Raw genomic sequence first — 16,571 nt, 5'->3', positions numbered from 1 at the left:
GCCTGCAGTTCACCGCGTGTACTCCAGTTGGCGTTGCGTGCCAACAGTAAGAGTGGCCTCGACTGCCGTGCAACCTCCCTATAGGATCTTTGATTAGGAGTAACTTCTCAACTTCAAGTAACCCTTGCTTTCCACCCCCCTCGCTCTCTCTCTCTCTCCACACCACCCACCCCCTCCTCCTCCCATCCTAATTCTCCGACCAGCCTGATTCTGGCTTATTGCGGAATTGTCTCTGCATTGAGGTGGCCTTAAGGAGGTCACACCGGGACTTGTACAGCCCTAAACACCACATATCTCACCTTCAGCAGACTCTGAACTTGGTTCATCCACAGTCTCTGGGCAAAGCATGGACTGTTTTTGTTAGTAGGCTCTCAACCCCACATTTTCTTATGCAGTCACTTGAAATGTCACTGATCCATGTTCTCCAGAGATGTGGCCTAACCCCGCTGAGTAACTCCAGCACTGTGTCTATCTTTGTGTTTGAAAGATGTTGCACAGATGTGCATATATGCAAGAGGCCACCAGAGGGAAGCAGTGCCTTGTAGGATGCAATACTCCCTCCAAATACAAAGCTGCAAGCTTTAGAGACAGTCAGGAGTGTTTTATTGTCCTATGTCCCAGATAGCAACATAACTATCAAGGAGTGACACAGAAAAACAAATCACAATGAAAACAATGGAGGCAGTGAAGCAGAGTATCATGGATGGTTTATATTGAATTACAATGATAGCCTCAGATATGTTTCGCTGCATGAGGTCTGATATTTCTCTGTTGTCGGGACAGGTTCTCAAATCTGACAAATGTGGAGGTTCTGTCCCACTGAGAGACTCCGACACTTTGTGTCTTTTTCCCTGCATGGCCTTCCTTAAATAAGGGACGTAAACCATCCAATGGGGCCTCATCGACCATGTACAATTGCAACAATGGTTCCCATTTTCAAAGGTTATTATGCCATTCGTTTTCCTAACTACTTGATACCCCTGAATTTTGAATTTTGTTGCCCGCTCAACAATCTCTGTACTTCTCACATTTGCAATCTCTCAGGTTAGAAATTAGTCTCGGAACCTCCTAGTTAGGTCCATCTCACCCTAACCTACAATAAGCTGCATGTTCCCCTCACTCAGTCCATGCAGAGTCCTAATATCATTACCATAGTGCGCCCTCCCACCTACTAGTCATCAAAACATACTTAGACACTTGCATTCCACACCTTCCACCTCCCCAATACAGTAAATGCTACAAGCATACAATTACAAGAGATAGGACAAATGTTAACATTGGCTCTGACCATTGGGAAGGTGCAGGTGAGGAGGTGGAGAAAGGACCTCCACGTGGGTATGAAGCACCACAGTAGCATGTGGTCCAAGACCCGGGGAGCCAACACCACTAAATGATCAATGGCAACAGCAAAACACTCCCCGATCCAACGGCCAGAGACAACTTCACCTGTGGAAGCTGTGGGAGGGTCTGCCTGCCAGCCAGGGACAGGCCTAGTCAGCCACATCAGGAGATGCAACCACAGATGAAACATTCCCCTCTCCAAGTAGGACCACGTCAAAGCCGCACCATCGTCTCCCGCAGACGGATCGATGCCACCATATAATTGTGGGGAAGAACTAACCTTGAGGAAACTTGAGGAGTCTGAAGAAGGGTTTCAGCCCGAAACGTTGCCTATTTCCTTCGCTCTATAGATGCTGCTGCACCCGCTGAGTTTCTCCAGCACTTTTGTCTACCTAGAGAAAACTCCTCTAGTTACACCTCGTCAGCCTGAAGAGACACACATAACCCCTCCCCCCGCAGAACTCTAAAGGGACTGTTCCCTCCCTGAAGCTCTGGGTCACTCTTGCATCCACACCAACATCACCCCCCCCCCTTCCCCCAGCACCTTCCCATTACAGCCACACCTGGCCTATACGCGCATCCAATCCCAGTATCCAAACACTGTTTCCTGGGCCATTTTCCACACTGTATCACTCTATGACTCTAATACATCAAATGAGGCCTAACCAAAGTCTTATAAAGCTGCATCATTTCCTGACTCTTATACTCAATGCCCCCGCTGATGAAGGCCAGCATAACATATGTCTATTTTGCTGTTGGATCAGCTTGTGTTTCCACTTTCAGTCTTAGTCTCCATCCTATCACTGTCAACCTCTCCCCCTTCTCAGCAACTTAATATTGGAGGTGGGGGGGTTCTAGCTCTTGTCAGTTCTGCTGTTTAAAGGTGGTTTGAGAGATTTCCGTGGCTGTTTTGGATCCTCTGGCCAAAGATGAGAAACACCACCACGCTTTTCACAAAGTGGCTCCAGGTGAAGTCCGCGACGCATGCTCTGTCCTTGCGGGAGGTGGCGGTGCTGGTGGAGATGGCCATCAGCTGGGCCTTCAGCACTACAGCCTCCCACAGCATAGTGGCCATGTTCATCAGGGCCAAGCCCATCACCCAGGGCTGGCAACCAACAACCTTGAGGAACACCTCAAGGCTCAGGTCATACTGAAGGTGGACGGCATACAGAGCCGACAATATGAAGGTCAAGTGGGAGACAATGATCTCCAGCAGGAACAGAATGAAGAGTCTCTGGTTATTCTTTGCCACACACTTCATGAGGAAGAGGCAGTGGTGATCAAAGTTTTCCATGCAACTGTTGCAGAGTCTGCAGTGCTTCGTTCCTTCTGGCTGAACAATCTAAATAAATAATTTGGGATAAAGTTAAATAAGATAAGATTCCAACACACCATTCTCCAAATCATACAAGTATCCACGAGACTGCATATTCCATCATATTGTTAGCCACTAGACATGTACCTGCATAACCTCCCATTATCTTGCCCAGTCAAACACTGTTTGCAATGCCCAACGTTCTTGCAACTATTAACTTGAAGGAACGAGAACATGATGACACAATGTAGACCTGCTCTACCCAATACTAACACAGATATGTTATACACCACTCGAATCCATAATCCAGTCCGGGTCTTACCTTAGAGTCACCATATGTCACTAACGTTTTCAGCCACTAGCCGTTAGTCAGGATGTAGCCAGGGTGGTGACCAGTTGCAGTGTAACTTTATGCTAATAAACCTGTTGGACCGTTACTTGGTGTGTTCTTTATTAGCTTGACACACAAGGCACCACAGATGCTGGAATATTGAGCAAAGCATAAAGTGCTGGTGAAACTCAATGGGTCAGGCAGCATCTGTGGAGGGCATGGTAGGGTCCCAAACCTGAAACATCACCTATCTATTCCTTCCACAGATGCTGCCTGACCCTGTGAGTTCCTCCTGCACTGTGTGTTTTTCTCTCTGCAGATGCATTTTCTGTTTTTCCCCCCATGTTTAGTGTTGTTTACAGCCCGAGAGGGCATATAGACATGCGGCACGGAAACAGGCCCTTGAATCCAACTTGTCCATGCTGACCAGAGTCATACAGCATGTAAACAGGCTCTTTGGCCAAACTTGCCCACGCTGACCAACATGCCCCATCTACAGTAGTCCCACCTGCACGCGTTCGGCCCATATCCCTCTAAACCTTTCCTATCCATGCACCTGTCCGAATTTCTTTCAGATGTTATTAACGTATCTGCACAAAATAAATGGCTTAACTCTAATAAGTTGAAGACGCTAAAATGGACAAATGTTAGTATTATATAATGGGGCAGGTTCAGGGTTAACAACATGTACAAGGTCAATGCATTCTGCAATGTTCCAGAGACCCACCACCCTCTGTATGAGATGGATCAACTTTTGTATCCCCAAATTACACACTTCTGGAGAAATCAAACTAGCATCTGTAGTTCCTTCTTAAACTAAACTGTTTACGAAGGTAAACTGGGTAGCGGCGACTGCAGAGGGTTTAATGGCCCCGACCACGGGTGAACAAGGTGGAGGACTGACTGAACTTTGTGCCTTCCATCAGTGAAGAATGCTGTGGTGGATGTTTGTGTTAAATCTTATTGTGTATTGTGTGTTCTTTTTTATTGTATCGCTGCTGGCAAATTCATTTCACTGCACCTTCGGGTGTATGAGTGACGAATAATATTGACTATTAAGGAACTGCAGATGCTGGTTTAAACTGAAGATAGACACAAAAAGCTGGAGTAACTCAGCGGGACAGGCAGCATCTCCAGATAGAAGGAATAGGTGACGTTCTGAAGAAGGGTCTCGAAGGGTCACCCATTCCTTCGCTCCAAACATATCTGGTGTTTTTCTAACAGCGCTGAGCAAGCACACGAACAAGCTGCCCGCTCGCACAGCAGCGGCCCGTACCTCACAGTAGATGCAGAAACAAGATGGACTCTGCTTGGTTCTTATCAGGTGAGTGAAGGTCAAACTCTTGGTCCCAAAGTCAGACTTGTGCAGATTCCCAGGGTCCTTGGTCAGCAGTTTCATGAACATCCCGAACAAAAGAGTAGCCAGCAGCGTCATGAAACACAGCAGCGGCTTCGCTGGCCAGAGAGGTGCGGTGGTCAAGGAGAAATATCACCCTTTGTGGGCTCAGCTGCCAATTGTCTTCAATATCCACCTCATTAAAAGCCACCAGTGTTGATGTGAACACGTATCCTGTAGCTCACGCTCAAGACCCAACTCATTCTCTGAGTGGGAGTCGATGTGTGACCATATTATCTACAGGAAATAACTGAAAAGGAAGATTACAGAGTTGCAGAGGAATTGGATCCCTACAATCGGAGCTGGAGAGGCAATGGAGTTGGATAGGAATTATAGGGAATGCAGTCCCCACTGTACAGCATCAGGCAAGGACATGATACAAGGCTCCATCACAGAGCCGCACAGTATTGAAACAGGCCCTTCAACCCACCCTGTGCATGCTAACCAAATTGGCCTTCTAGACTAGTCCCATTTGCCTGCATTTGGCCCATTGCCCTCTAAACTCTTCCTTTCCCTATACGTGTACACGTCACGTAATTGTATCCGCTTCCTCATTCCAGTTAGGGACTTCCCTCTGAGTGAAAATGTTGCCTCTGAGCTACTGGTTAAATCTCTCCACTCTGAATCGTCTGCCCTTTAGTTTTAGAATCCTCACTTCTGGGCAAAACGACTATGAGCATTCACCTTATCTATGCCCCTCGTTATCATTTACATCTCAGTAATGTCACCCCTCAGCCTCCTGGGCTCCAAAGGCAAAAGTCCCAGCCTGCCCGACTTCTCCCTTTAACTATAGCCCGCAAGCCCAGGTGGCTATCATCGAGAATGGGAGAAGGTAAATCCAAAGAGCAAGACTGAGGGCAAACAATGCGGGGAGATTTGATGGGTTGTTCACAATCATAGAGTCAGATGGTGTGGAAACAGGCTTTTCGGCCTAGTCGATGTCGACCATCCATACACCGGTTCCATGTCACCCCACTTTCTCATCCACTCCCTACGCCATAAGGGCAATCTACGGAGGTCAATTACCCTACATACCCACACATCTTTATGTGGGATGTGGGAGGAAACCCGCACGGTCACACGAAGAACGTGCAAACACCACACAGACAGCAGCCAAGGTCAGGATCGAACCTGGTTCTCCGGCGCTGAGAGGCAGAAGCTTTACTACTGCGCCACCAAATAGTAGTGTTCAAAATACTTTAAAATGTATAGGGGCATGGGGAAACATCGGACCATTTACCCAAATCTAATTGAAAGCATCCTGGCATCACAGTGATAATCTATTGGCTCTGGAGCATGGTGGCATATTTTGTAAAGAAGGTGGAAGCTTCCGTAGAAAGGAATATTTTCTTTTGAATTCTCTACGTCAGAGGTACCTTGGGCCATTGGATATTGGTAGGGATAATGGTCCACGTCTAACTATTGTGGATCACCATCTTAATGTTTGTTAAATACAGCAGTGCAGGTAAAGGATATCGGGTAGGATCTTGCTGTAGAAACAATAAAAAGAATGAAGGATTCCTGCAGCAAAGGTGCCAAGGTACACTGGGTTGGGCCACCTGTGGGGATGATAAAGCAGAGTGTTAAGGGCCTGTCCCACCAGCATGCGATTGCATGCGTCCAGCGCAACCAAACGTGGTCGCTTGAGGCTTACGGCCTCGCGGGGCGGTCCCACTTCCAAGCACGGAGGCATATGGAGTTGATTCATTAGGAAATCATGCATTGTTCGTCACAATGGTCTGTTCAGTGTTTCCAAACGTTGACTTGTCATCGAGTCGTATGGCAGGGAAACAGACATAGAAACATAGAAAATAGGTGCAGGAGTAGGTCATTTGGCCCTTCGAGCCTGCACCATTCGCCATTCAATATGATCATGGCTGATCATCCAACTCAGTATCCTGTACCTGCCTTCTCTCCATACCCCCTGATCCCTTTAGCCACAAGGGCCACATCTAACTCCCTCTTAAATATAGCCAATGAACTGGCCTCAACTACCTTCTGTGGCAGAGAATTCCAGAGATTCACCACTCTCTGTGTGAAAAATGTTTTCCTCATCTCGGTCCTAAAAGATTTCCCCCTTATCCTTAAACTGTGTGGCCCCTTGTTCTGGACTTCCCCAACATCGGGAACAACCTTCGACCCATCTCGTCCATGATGTCCCATCTCAGCTAGTCCTATTTAGTCGTACAGCATGAAAACAGGCCCTTCACCCAACTTAACCATGCCCACAAGGCACCCCATCTCAGCTAGTCCTATTTGGCCCTTTTGGCCCATATCACTCTAAACCTTTCCTATCCATGTACCTGTCCAATTATCTTTTAAATATTATTACAGTCCCTGCCGCAACTACTTCCTCTAGCAGCTTGTTCCATACACCTACCACCCTCTGAGTGAAAATGTTGCCCTTCAGGTTCCTATCAAATCTTTCCCCTCTCAGTTTAAACGTATGCCCTCCAATTCTTGATTCCCCACTGTGTTGTGTAGACCAGAATATACGGAGTCTTTTACTCAGAGGAAGGCTGTGATAGCAGGCGGGAAGAGTAGTGATGCTGGTGGGAATCACCTTACCTGGAGTAATGGGAGATCCGGTGGTACTGGAAGAAGGTGAACCTGATGAGAACAGCAAAAGCAACTACGCTGAAAATACCCCCATATTCCCCGAGGTAGCTGGCGATAACGAATATGATCGAGCTCAGAATCGCTGGGTAAAACAAGGTGCCATAGTACAGACCTAAAAATACAAAGAGCCTTTATGGATTATGTGCAGTAGATGATAGTTGGCATCATGATAGCACAGGCATTGTGGGCCGAAGGGCCTGTTCTTGTGCTGTACTGTTCTATGTTCTATGATTCCTCACACAAGTCATTTGTATAAGATGTTTCAGGGCCAGACAAGTTCCAGAATGATTCCGATTATATCATGTTGTTACTCTTGCATTTATGATGAATAGATGTGGAAGGCACACAGTCCATCACACAAGCCAGCCCCCCTTCCCATCTCCCCCCCCTACCCATTGACTCCATCTACACCATGCTGTCTCTGGAGAGCAGTCAACGTAATGAAGCACCATTTTCACCCTGGTCACTGGGGCGGGAGATTGCAACCTTCACGTGGTCCGCCCTGTTTCGATGAATGCAATCAACCCGGCGTGCACAATCAAATAAGATCTAAGAACTTTAGGCTGTGCACCCCTTACACAAGAAGAAGACCCTGGTCACTCCCTCTTCCCGCATCTATTGCTGGGCAAACAGTACAAAAGCTTGAAGGCACATAGCTCCAGATTGAGGAACAACCTCTTCCCCATTGTTTTCAGACAATTGAATGGACCTCTCACAAGTTAAGGGTGTAGTTCTGACCTTCCAACCCAACTCATTGCAGCCTTTGTACTTTATTCCCGTATTTTCAGCAACTGTGACACTATATTCTTCACTTGGTTGTTTTTTTTCTCTTTTCTCTACGTTGTGCTTGTGTAAGGCTTGGTTGAAATCAGACTTCGTAAGTTCTTGGTGCAGAATAAGGTCATTCGGTCCATCAAGTCTACTCCGCCATTCATTCATGGCTGATCTATCTTCCCCTCTCTACCCCGTCTCCCCATAAACCTCTGACATCCTCATGTACGGTATGGATTGAGTGGCTAACACGCAAAGCAAGTGACGAGAATAAATCAATACCAACGAGAATCAGAGTCCACCTTCACCTTGAAACGCTGCCTTACTGGTCGGCAGCGAGCATTGACTACGTACTAAATAGATACACTAAAATTGTTATTACTGGCCAGCATAATTCACAAAGCAGATAACTTCCAATAAACAAAGCATTTATGCATCTGTTACTAAAGTCCTAAAACAATTTATCAATTGAATCTTTTAGTAAAGACTTAGAACAAACTTGTCGATAAAGACTTAAAACAATTACCAGTTGGCTCTTTGGGTTTCCCATTCTGTGCTTTCTTATTATATTCAGTCAAAATCTTTGCAACTTCCTGGTGTCTGTAAGAAACAGATAATAACCAGGGAACAGTATCAATAACAGTGAGGGAGTTTCTCATTTCTATGAGTCTAGGAATAGGAGCTGACACACCCCATGCACCCCGGGAAAAACGTTTTCACCCAGAGAGTTGTGAATCTGTGGAATTCCCTGCCACGGGAGGCAGTGGAGGCCAATTCACTGGATGTTTTCGAGAGAGAGTTAGATTTAGCTCTTAGAGCTAATGGAATCAAGGACATAAAAACAGTTTTTATCCACGAGTAGTTGCTCTACTCAACAGCCAAAAATCTGTAGCCTCCCTTTGATCTGGTATTTTGTTGGTTCACATGCTTGATCAATGGTGTTTTATCATTAATGTTTTATTATTATTAATGTTTAGTGTTTTCTGAGTCATTCGTAACTGTCACTGTATGTCATGGTGTTACTTGTGGGCAGAGCACCAAGGCAAATTCCTTGTATGTGAATACTTGGCCAATAAACTTACTTACTTACTATGGGGAGAAGGCAGGAACATGGTACTGATTGGGGATGATCAGCCATGATCATATTGAATGGTGGTGCTGGCTCGAAGGGCCTAATGGCCTACTCCTGCACCTATTTTCTAAAAGAACCTTGTGTTTCCCCCAGACATTGTGACTATAACACTCCGGCCAGACATGGTCCTGTGGTCCACAACAGCCAAGTTGGCATAGGTTGTGGAAGTGACAGTTCCATGGGAAGATGGTGTTGAAGAAGCCTATGAGAGAGAAAAAGACCAAGTACTCTGAACTGGCAACTGAAGCTGCCCAGAATGGCTGGAAGACCAAGGTTTACCCTGTAGAAGTGCGATGCAGGGGATTTGTTGCTACATCTACGACCAGTCCATTGAAGGAAATGGGAGTGAGGGGTCACTCCCTCAAACAAGCAATCAAGTCATTGTCAAATGCAGTAGAATAAAGCAGCAATTGGCTTTGGATCAAAGGAGTGACAACAATTGGGTTGCAAGATTGCAAGAAAGGAGGGTGTGGAATTGAGGGGGGTGTACCTGGGACGCCAGGTATCACCGTTGAGCCCTCTGGAGACGCTGTGGGCTTATCAATGAAATGTCAAAGAAGGAGGATGCCCACCTGAAGGCCCCGATGACGTACCTATCCTACCTTTAAACACGCCAATATCAAGAGGCCAACTTACTACAGGGATTGAAACCTCAAGTTCTACATTAAACAACTAATATAAACCAAAACTGCAGGTGAACCTGTGGGTTTTTCCTCGCTTGGCCAAGTCCAGGGGGGTGAGTCCATCTTTGTTTTGTAGCTGCAGGTTGGAGGTCCCAGTCTTGGCCAGCAGCAGCAAGCAGATGGCCACCGAACCGGTGTGAGCTGCCACGTGCAAGGGAGTCATTCCCCAGGTGTCAATCTCAGCCGCACTGCACCTCTGTAAATAAACACACAATGTTGGTGCCGTGCCGACACAAGCAACAATACTTGCATTTATCACGAGGACCAGAAAACAAAAACCCGGGATGTAACGCTGAGGCTTCAGGTCACAGGCGCTGGTCGGAGTGCATTTGGAGTATTGTGAGCAATTTTGCGCCTCATATCTGAGGAAGGATGTGCTGGCTCTGGAGGGGGTCCACAGGAGATTTACGAGAATTATCCCTTTGTGTGAAGGAAACATGCCCTTGGACCCAATGCCCATCCCTTAAAGAGTCGGTCAACGTACGATGAGCGTTTGACGGAACTGGGCCTGCACTCGCTGGAGTTTAGAAGGTCGAGGGGGGGGGTGTCCTCATTGAAACTTACCAAAAAGGACCTGGATAGAGTGGATGTGGAGAAGATGTTTCCACTGGTGGGACAGCTTAGAACTAGATGTCATAGCCTCAGTATAAAAGGACATTCCTTTAGGAAGGAGATGAGCAGAAATTTCTTTAGTCAGAGGGTGGCGGATATGTGGAATTCATTGCTACAGAATGCTGTGGAAGCCATCAATGGATAGAAAGATTCTTTATTAGTACGTGTGTCAGGGGTTATGGGGAGAAGGCAGGAGAATAGGGGTAGAAGGGAAGATAGATCAGCCATGATTGAATGGTAGAGTAGACTTGATGGGCTGAATGGCCTAATTCTACTCCTATCACAAATAAAAACTAAAGATGCTGGAATCTTGCGTAGACTACAAAGTGCTGGTGTAACTCACAGCTCTGGCAGCATCTCTGGAGGATATGGATGGAGTCATAGTCATGAAGCACGGAAACATGCCCTTGGACCCAATGCCTATGCCGAGCAAGATGCCCCATCTACATGTCCCACCAGCACATGTTTGGCCCAAATCCCTCCAAACATTCCCTATCCATGTACCTGTAGAAAATGATGGACAACGTTTCTGGTCAAGACTCTTCTTCAGACTGAAGTGAGTCGGAGTATAGTGTTAGTACAGTGCCTTTGATTCTTCATTCTCTCTCCGTCTCATGTACAGGATCAAGAGTCGGAGCAGGAGGCACCTCCACCTTTCGTTCTGGACCTCTAGCTTCTGTGTCCTGTGTTGAGGAACCTTCTTCTTATCTAAAGGTCACTCACCATTCCTCTCAGCAAATATTTCACCACGTCCTCGTTGCCGATGGAAGTGGCGATGTGCAGAGGTGTTTGCAGGAACTTGTCCGAGTCGAGGAAGCTGAAGTGACCCATCTCCTCCAGGTAGCGGATGGCGGCTCTGGAGATAAGAGGCAGCAGAATGACAAGCTGGCCCGAGTCATGGAGCGTTTTGCTTCCAAGGGTCGTTGCAACAAGCCACGTTAGACCACACAAACCACACCACACTGCCCCAATGCTCACGTACATGCAGCCACCAGACACTGCCTGATGCAGCGCTGTCTTCCCTTGACGATCCAGCAACATCTCATCTGCTCCATTCTTCACCATCCGGTCCATTATGTAGACATCCCCACGTCTGGAGTAGTTAAACAAGGAAAGACACTGGCGTTAGTCACACGTATAATGGAAGACACATTTGGGATCAGCGCAGATAGACCACTTCTGCTGGGATGGAGAGAACAAAAGCCTATTAACAACATGTTGATTCATCAATGGTGATGTTGGGAGGCATTCCTTCACACAAAGAGTGTGTGGGGGGGGGTGGGGGGGGGGGGAATTCACAACACCTTCCTTAAGAATCAGATAAGACAGAAAATACTGGAGAGACCCTTCTTCAGACCCGAAACGTCACCCATTCCTTCTCTCCAGAGATGCTGCCTGTCCTGCTGAGTCACTCCAGCGTTTTGCATCTACAGTGTAAACCAGTTCCTTCCTAAAAAAGCTATGGAAGTTTATTGTGGGAAGCCAGGCCCTGAGAAAGGGGGGGGGGGGGGTAGAGAGGGAAGAGGGCGACATCACAGTGTCGTACAGAACAGAATCAGGCTTTGTTTGTGGTAAGGACTTTGGTTTTTTTTGCAGTTGTTATGGAGTTATTGATTTATTGGATGTTGTTGCTTACATATAATCTGTACGTGTTGTGTTACAGGCCTGTTCACAATTCATTCTTCCATTGTCGGCGCATATATATAACAATTAAACTCATGACTTCACTCTAGAACACACCCTTCGGTCCAACTCGGAGTTTGTACCTTCTCCCTGTGACCACGTGGGTTTACTCCAGATGCTTGGGTTTCCTCCAACATCCCAAAGACGTGCAGGTAGGTTAGTTGGCCTCCATAAAATTGTAAATTGTTCCTAGTGGGTATACAAAAAGGCTGGAGAAACTCAGCGGGTGCAGCAGCGTCTATGGAGCGAAGGAAATAGGTAACGTTTCGGGCCGAAACCCTTCCGGGTTTCGGCCCAAAACGTTGCCTATTTCCTTCAGGGTTTCGGGACGAAACGTTGCCTATTTCCTTCGCTCCATAGATGCTGCTGCACCCGCTGAGTTTCTCCAGCATTTTTGTGTAAAATTGTTCCCAGTGTACGGGGTGATGGCTGGTTGCCGCAGATTCGGTGGACCGAAGGGCATGTTTCCACACTGTATCTGTGGACTAAACTAAACTATGGGGCGTAGCTTTAAGGTGAGAGGGCAGAGTTAAAAAAGATGTATGGAGCAAGATTTTATTTTTATACAGAGGGCGGTGGGTGCCTGAGGTGGTGGTGGACCCAGATACAACAGAGGGATTTTGGATAGGCCCACAGAGTGCTGGAGTAACTCAGCGGGTCAGGCAGCATCTGTGGAGAACATGGATAGGTGACGTTTCACAGAGTGCTGGAGTAACTCGGCGGGTCAGGCAGCATCTGTGGAGAACATGGATAGGTGACGTCTCACAGAGTGCTGGAGTAACTCAGCGGGTCAGGCAGCATCTGTGGAGAACATGGATAGGTGACGTTTCACAGAGTGCTGGAGTAACTCAGCGGGTCAGGCAGCATCTGTGGAGAAATGGATAGATGACTTTTCAGCGTGCTGGAGTAACTCAGCGGGACAGGCAGCATCTGTGGAGAACATGGATAGGTGACGTTTCACAGAGTGCTGGAGTAACTCGGCGGGTCAGGCAGCATCTCGGGAGAACATGGATAGGTGACATTTTTTAAAAGGGATCTTTCAGAAGGGTCCTAACCCAAAACATTACCTATCCATGTTCTCCAGAGATGTTGCCTGACCAGTTGAACGACTCCAGCACTTTGTGTCCACTCTATATTTGGTATAAAACAGCATCTGCAGGTCTTTGTGTCAACATCGCCTGTCCATGTGTCAACATCGCCTGTCCATGTGGTTCAGTGAGGCTGCCTGACTCGCTGAGTCACCACAGCAATTTGGGAGTTTGCTGACTCACCTGCAGGCAAAGTGAAAGGGTGTCTCTCCAGCATCATTCGGGAGGTTGGTGTCTGCCCCAAGGTCCAGCAGTAGATAGGCCAAGTCCATGTGGCCACATAGTGCAGCGTGGTGCAGCGGTGTGAAACCATTCCAACCTTAGGAGGACATCAACACAAAGAACAATGAGTGCACAGAGCGGGAAGCAGCAAAATCCTGGCCACAGGTCAACCAGTCCCTCAGCTCCGACAGCGAGTGACCAACTGACTTGGGCCTCACAGCACTGGAGAACCAGGTTCCATCCTGACTACGGGTTCCGTGTGTAGGGAGTTTGTACGTTCTCTCAATGACCTGCGTGGGTTTTCTCCCAGATCTTCAGATTCCTCCCACACTCCAAAGGCGTGCAGGTTTGTAGGTTAATTGGCTTGGTGTAAAATTGTCCCTGGTGTGTATGTAGGGTAATATCAATGTGCGGGGATCATTGGTCGGTGCGGACTCGGTGGGCTGAAGGGTCTGTTTCTGTGCTATATCATTAAACTGAAACTGACCCCCAACCAATTACAAGGAGCGCGAGGCCAAAGGGCAGAGTCAAGGTCAGCTAATTCATCGATTGTTGACGTCTCCCAACTAGAAATGGGGACAGGTAAAGGCCAATCAGGTAGAAACAATATGCTAGAGAGAGATGGACACAGAGTGCTGGAGTAACTCAGCGGGTCAGGCAGCATCTGTGGAGAACATGGATAGGTGACGTTTCACAGAGTGCTGGAGTAACTCAGCGGGTCAGGCAGCATCTGTGGAGAACATGGATAGGTGACGTTTCACAGAGTGCTGGAGTAACACAGCGGGTCAGGCAGCATCTGTGGAGAACATGGATAGGTGACGTTTCACAGAATGCTGGAGTAACTCAGCGGTCCTTCTTCAGCCCCGACCCGAAACATCATCTATCCATGTCCACCAGAAGTGCTGCCTGACCCGCTGAGTTACTCCAGCACTTTGTATCTCTTTTTTTTGTAAACCAGCACCTGCAGTTCCTTGTTTCTACACACAGCTTATCTTGTTGGGTGGGTACAACATCTGTCCTTCCTCATCGGATGAAGAACAATGGCAACTAATGTCTCCTTTCCATAGAATGACAGAAACAGGGAGGAGAGGGGTGGGGGGAGAGAGTGGGGGGAGAAGGGGCAGAGTTGGTGGGGGGAGAGAGTGGGGGGGGGGGGGGGGGGGGTTGTAGAGAGTGGGGGGGGGGAGAGAATAGGGAGGCAGAGTTGGTGGGGGGAGAGAGTGGGGGGGGGTGGGGTGCAGACAGTGGGGGGGAGGGGGAGAGAATAGGGGGGCAGAGTTGGTGGGGGGAGAAGGGGGAGGGGGAAGGGGTGAGTGTGGGGGATAGTGTAGGGGGGAGAGAGGAGAGGGTGGAGATTGGGGGGTGCGAGAGGATGGGGGGGGAGAGAGTGGAGGGGATGGGGGGGAAGAGGGGAGAAGGGCACGGTAGCGCTCCCCCTGGGGACAGGGACGGGACGGCTCGGGCGGGGGCAGCTTAGGGAGGGGAGTGTAGGGGAGGGAGGGGAGTGTATGGAAGGGGAGTGTAGGGGGCCGGGTGCCCGTGTCCTACCTCGGGCATGTAGCAGGCTGGGGTCCCGCTGTAGACAGCGGCTACATTGATGCGAGTCTCCGCTCCGCAACGCCTGGGCCAGGCCGGCGGCTCCCGGGCCGGGGTGGGGGTGGGGTTGGGGGGGTGGCGGCTGCATCGGGCCCGGACAACACCTCTCCTCTCCTCTCTCCCCTCCTCCAGCCGCTGCACGCAGCAGATGATCCGCAAACCCGTGTTTGCCGAACAGTGACCGCGATAATCAGCACTCGGTCGGGCGGGAAATGGAAACTAATCCCGGGCCACAAACTAGACTAGAGGCTGCAACCAGCAGTGTTTCTCTGCCACAGTCACAAACCCCACACACACAACAATCACACACAAGCCCCACACACACAACAATCACAACCTCACCCTGCAGATGCTGCAATCTGGAGCCAAACACAAAGTGCTGGAGTAACTCAGTGGGACAGGGAGTAACTCAGTGGGACAGGGAGTAACTCAGTGGGACAGGGAGTAACTCAGTGGGACAGGGAGCAACTGTGGGGGGGAATGGACACACCATGCTCCAGGTGGAGAAACTCAGCGGGTGCAGCAGCATCTATGGAGCGAAGAAAATAGGTAACGTTTCTGGGGCCAAATCCCTTCTTCAGAACAGAGTTGTTCAGTTTGCAAAGGGGTCTTTCATCCCAAGTAGTGTGAAGAAGGTTCTCGACCCGAAACATCATCCATTCTTTCTCTCCAGAGATGTTGCCTGTCCCCACTGAGTTACTCCAGCATTTTGTGTCTCCCCATATTCCACCACTCACCCATAGCCCCCAACTGTGCAGGGGCGTACCCCCCAGCACTGCCTCCCCCTTCTCTTGCTTCGAGGACTTTAAAAAAGAATGCAATTGCTTCTTCCTGTTCAGCTAAAAAGTTGCTGAAAGGACTGAGTGTTCCTCGATTGCAACTTTGTCGCAAGCTGGGCCAGCAAGGATTTTAGCTGCTAAATTTGTCTTAAACTTGAATTTCTAGTTAAAAATTATGAATAACTTGTAAAATATAACATCAATCTGAAGAGGCCACCACAGGACAATGGTGAGTAAGGTGGTGCAAAAATTTTAGCTCTATCGTGTATCATTTTGGTGTAATTTCAGGATCACATGAAATATCATAGATAGATAGATAGATAGATAGATAGATAGATAGATAGATAGATAGATAGATAGATAGATAGATAGATAGAAAGAAAACAATTATAGAACTGAGCCTTTTTATTAACAATGGCCATGCATCAGGCATTAAACATGAATCATTGTTCAAAAGGAGTTGATGAAATTGGGAAAGATGATGACACTCTACACAATATAAGAGGATCAGAAAGCTGAGGTAGAGCCTATCTGTAATACTGTCAATGAGTTCTTGCTGCTCTAGATCTACATAATGTGTAGCACTACTCCAAACACTGTGCGGGCAACACATCGGCGCAGCTGGTAGAGTTCCTGTCACACAGTACCAGAGACCCTGGTTCGATCCTCTCCTCGGGTGCTGTCTGTGTGAAGTTCACACGTTCTCCCTGTGATCACGTGGGTTTCCTCCGGGTGCTCCGGTTTCCTCTCACATCCCAAAGACGTGCGGGTTCGTCCGTTAATTGGTCCTCTGTAAATTGCCCTTAGTGTGTGTGCAATGACTGGATGAGTGAGTGGAATAACAGAACTAGTGTGATGGTCAGTGTGGACTTGGTGGGTTTAAGGGCCTGTTTCCATGCTCTATCTCTAAAAATTGAAACCTAACGTAGGGTTCAACTGGCCAGGGCTGCCTGACAGGATCATGTCAGTGGGTGACAACTGGTGCCTTTTCTGCAGAATGAGG

General features: G+C 48.2%; 1 protein-coding gene across 1 annotated transcript; it reads right to left on the bottom strand.

Moving 5' to 3' along the window:
- Positions 1 to 690: 690 nt before the first annotated feature.
- Positions 691 to 15,096, bottom strand: LOC116966337 (probable protein S-acyltransferase 23). The gene is made up of 10 exons (XM_033012463.1): positions 14,742 to 15,096; positions 13,155 to 13,290; positions 11,183 to 11,293; positions 10,924 to 11,056; positions 9,606 to 9,784; positions 8,300 to 8,373; positions 6,952 to 7,114; positions 5,860 to 5,942; positions 4,264 to 4,454; positions 691 to 2,683 (listed from the first exon to the last, which is right to left on the bottom strand). The coding sequence occupies exons 1-10, from the start codon at positions 14,875 to 14,877 to the stop codon at positions 2,219 to 2,221; spliced, it is 1,671 nt and encodes a 556-aa protein (XP_032868354.1). The 5' UTR covers positions 14,878 to 15,096; the 3' UTR covers positions 691 to 2,218.
- Between the last annotated feature and the right edge of the window lie 1,475 nt (positions 15,097 to 16,571).

The sequence above is a fragment of the Amblyraja radiata genome, chromosome 37 (genome assembly GCF_010909765.2).
Source record: "Amblyraja radiata isolate CabotCenter1 chromosome 37, sAmbRad1.1.pri, whole genome shotgun sequence".
Classification (NCBI taxonomy): Eukaryota; Metazoa; Chordata; class Chondrichthyes; order Rajiformes; family Rajidae; genus Amblyraja; species Amblyraja radiata.
Note: the sequence above shows the minus strand (reverse complement) of the source record. Positions and strands in the feature narration are given on the sequence as shown.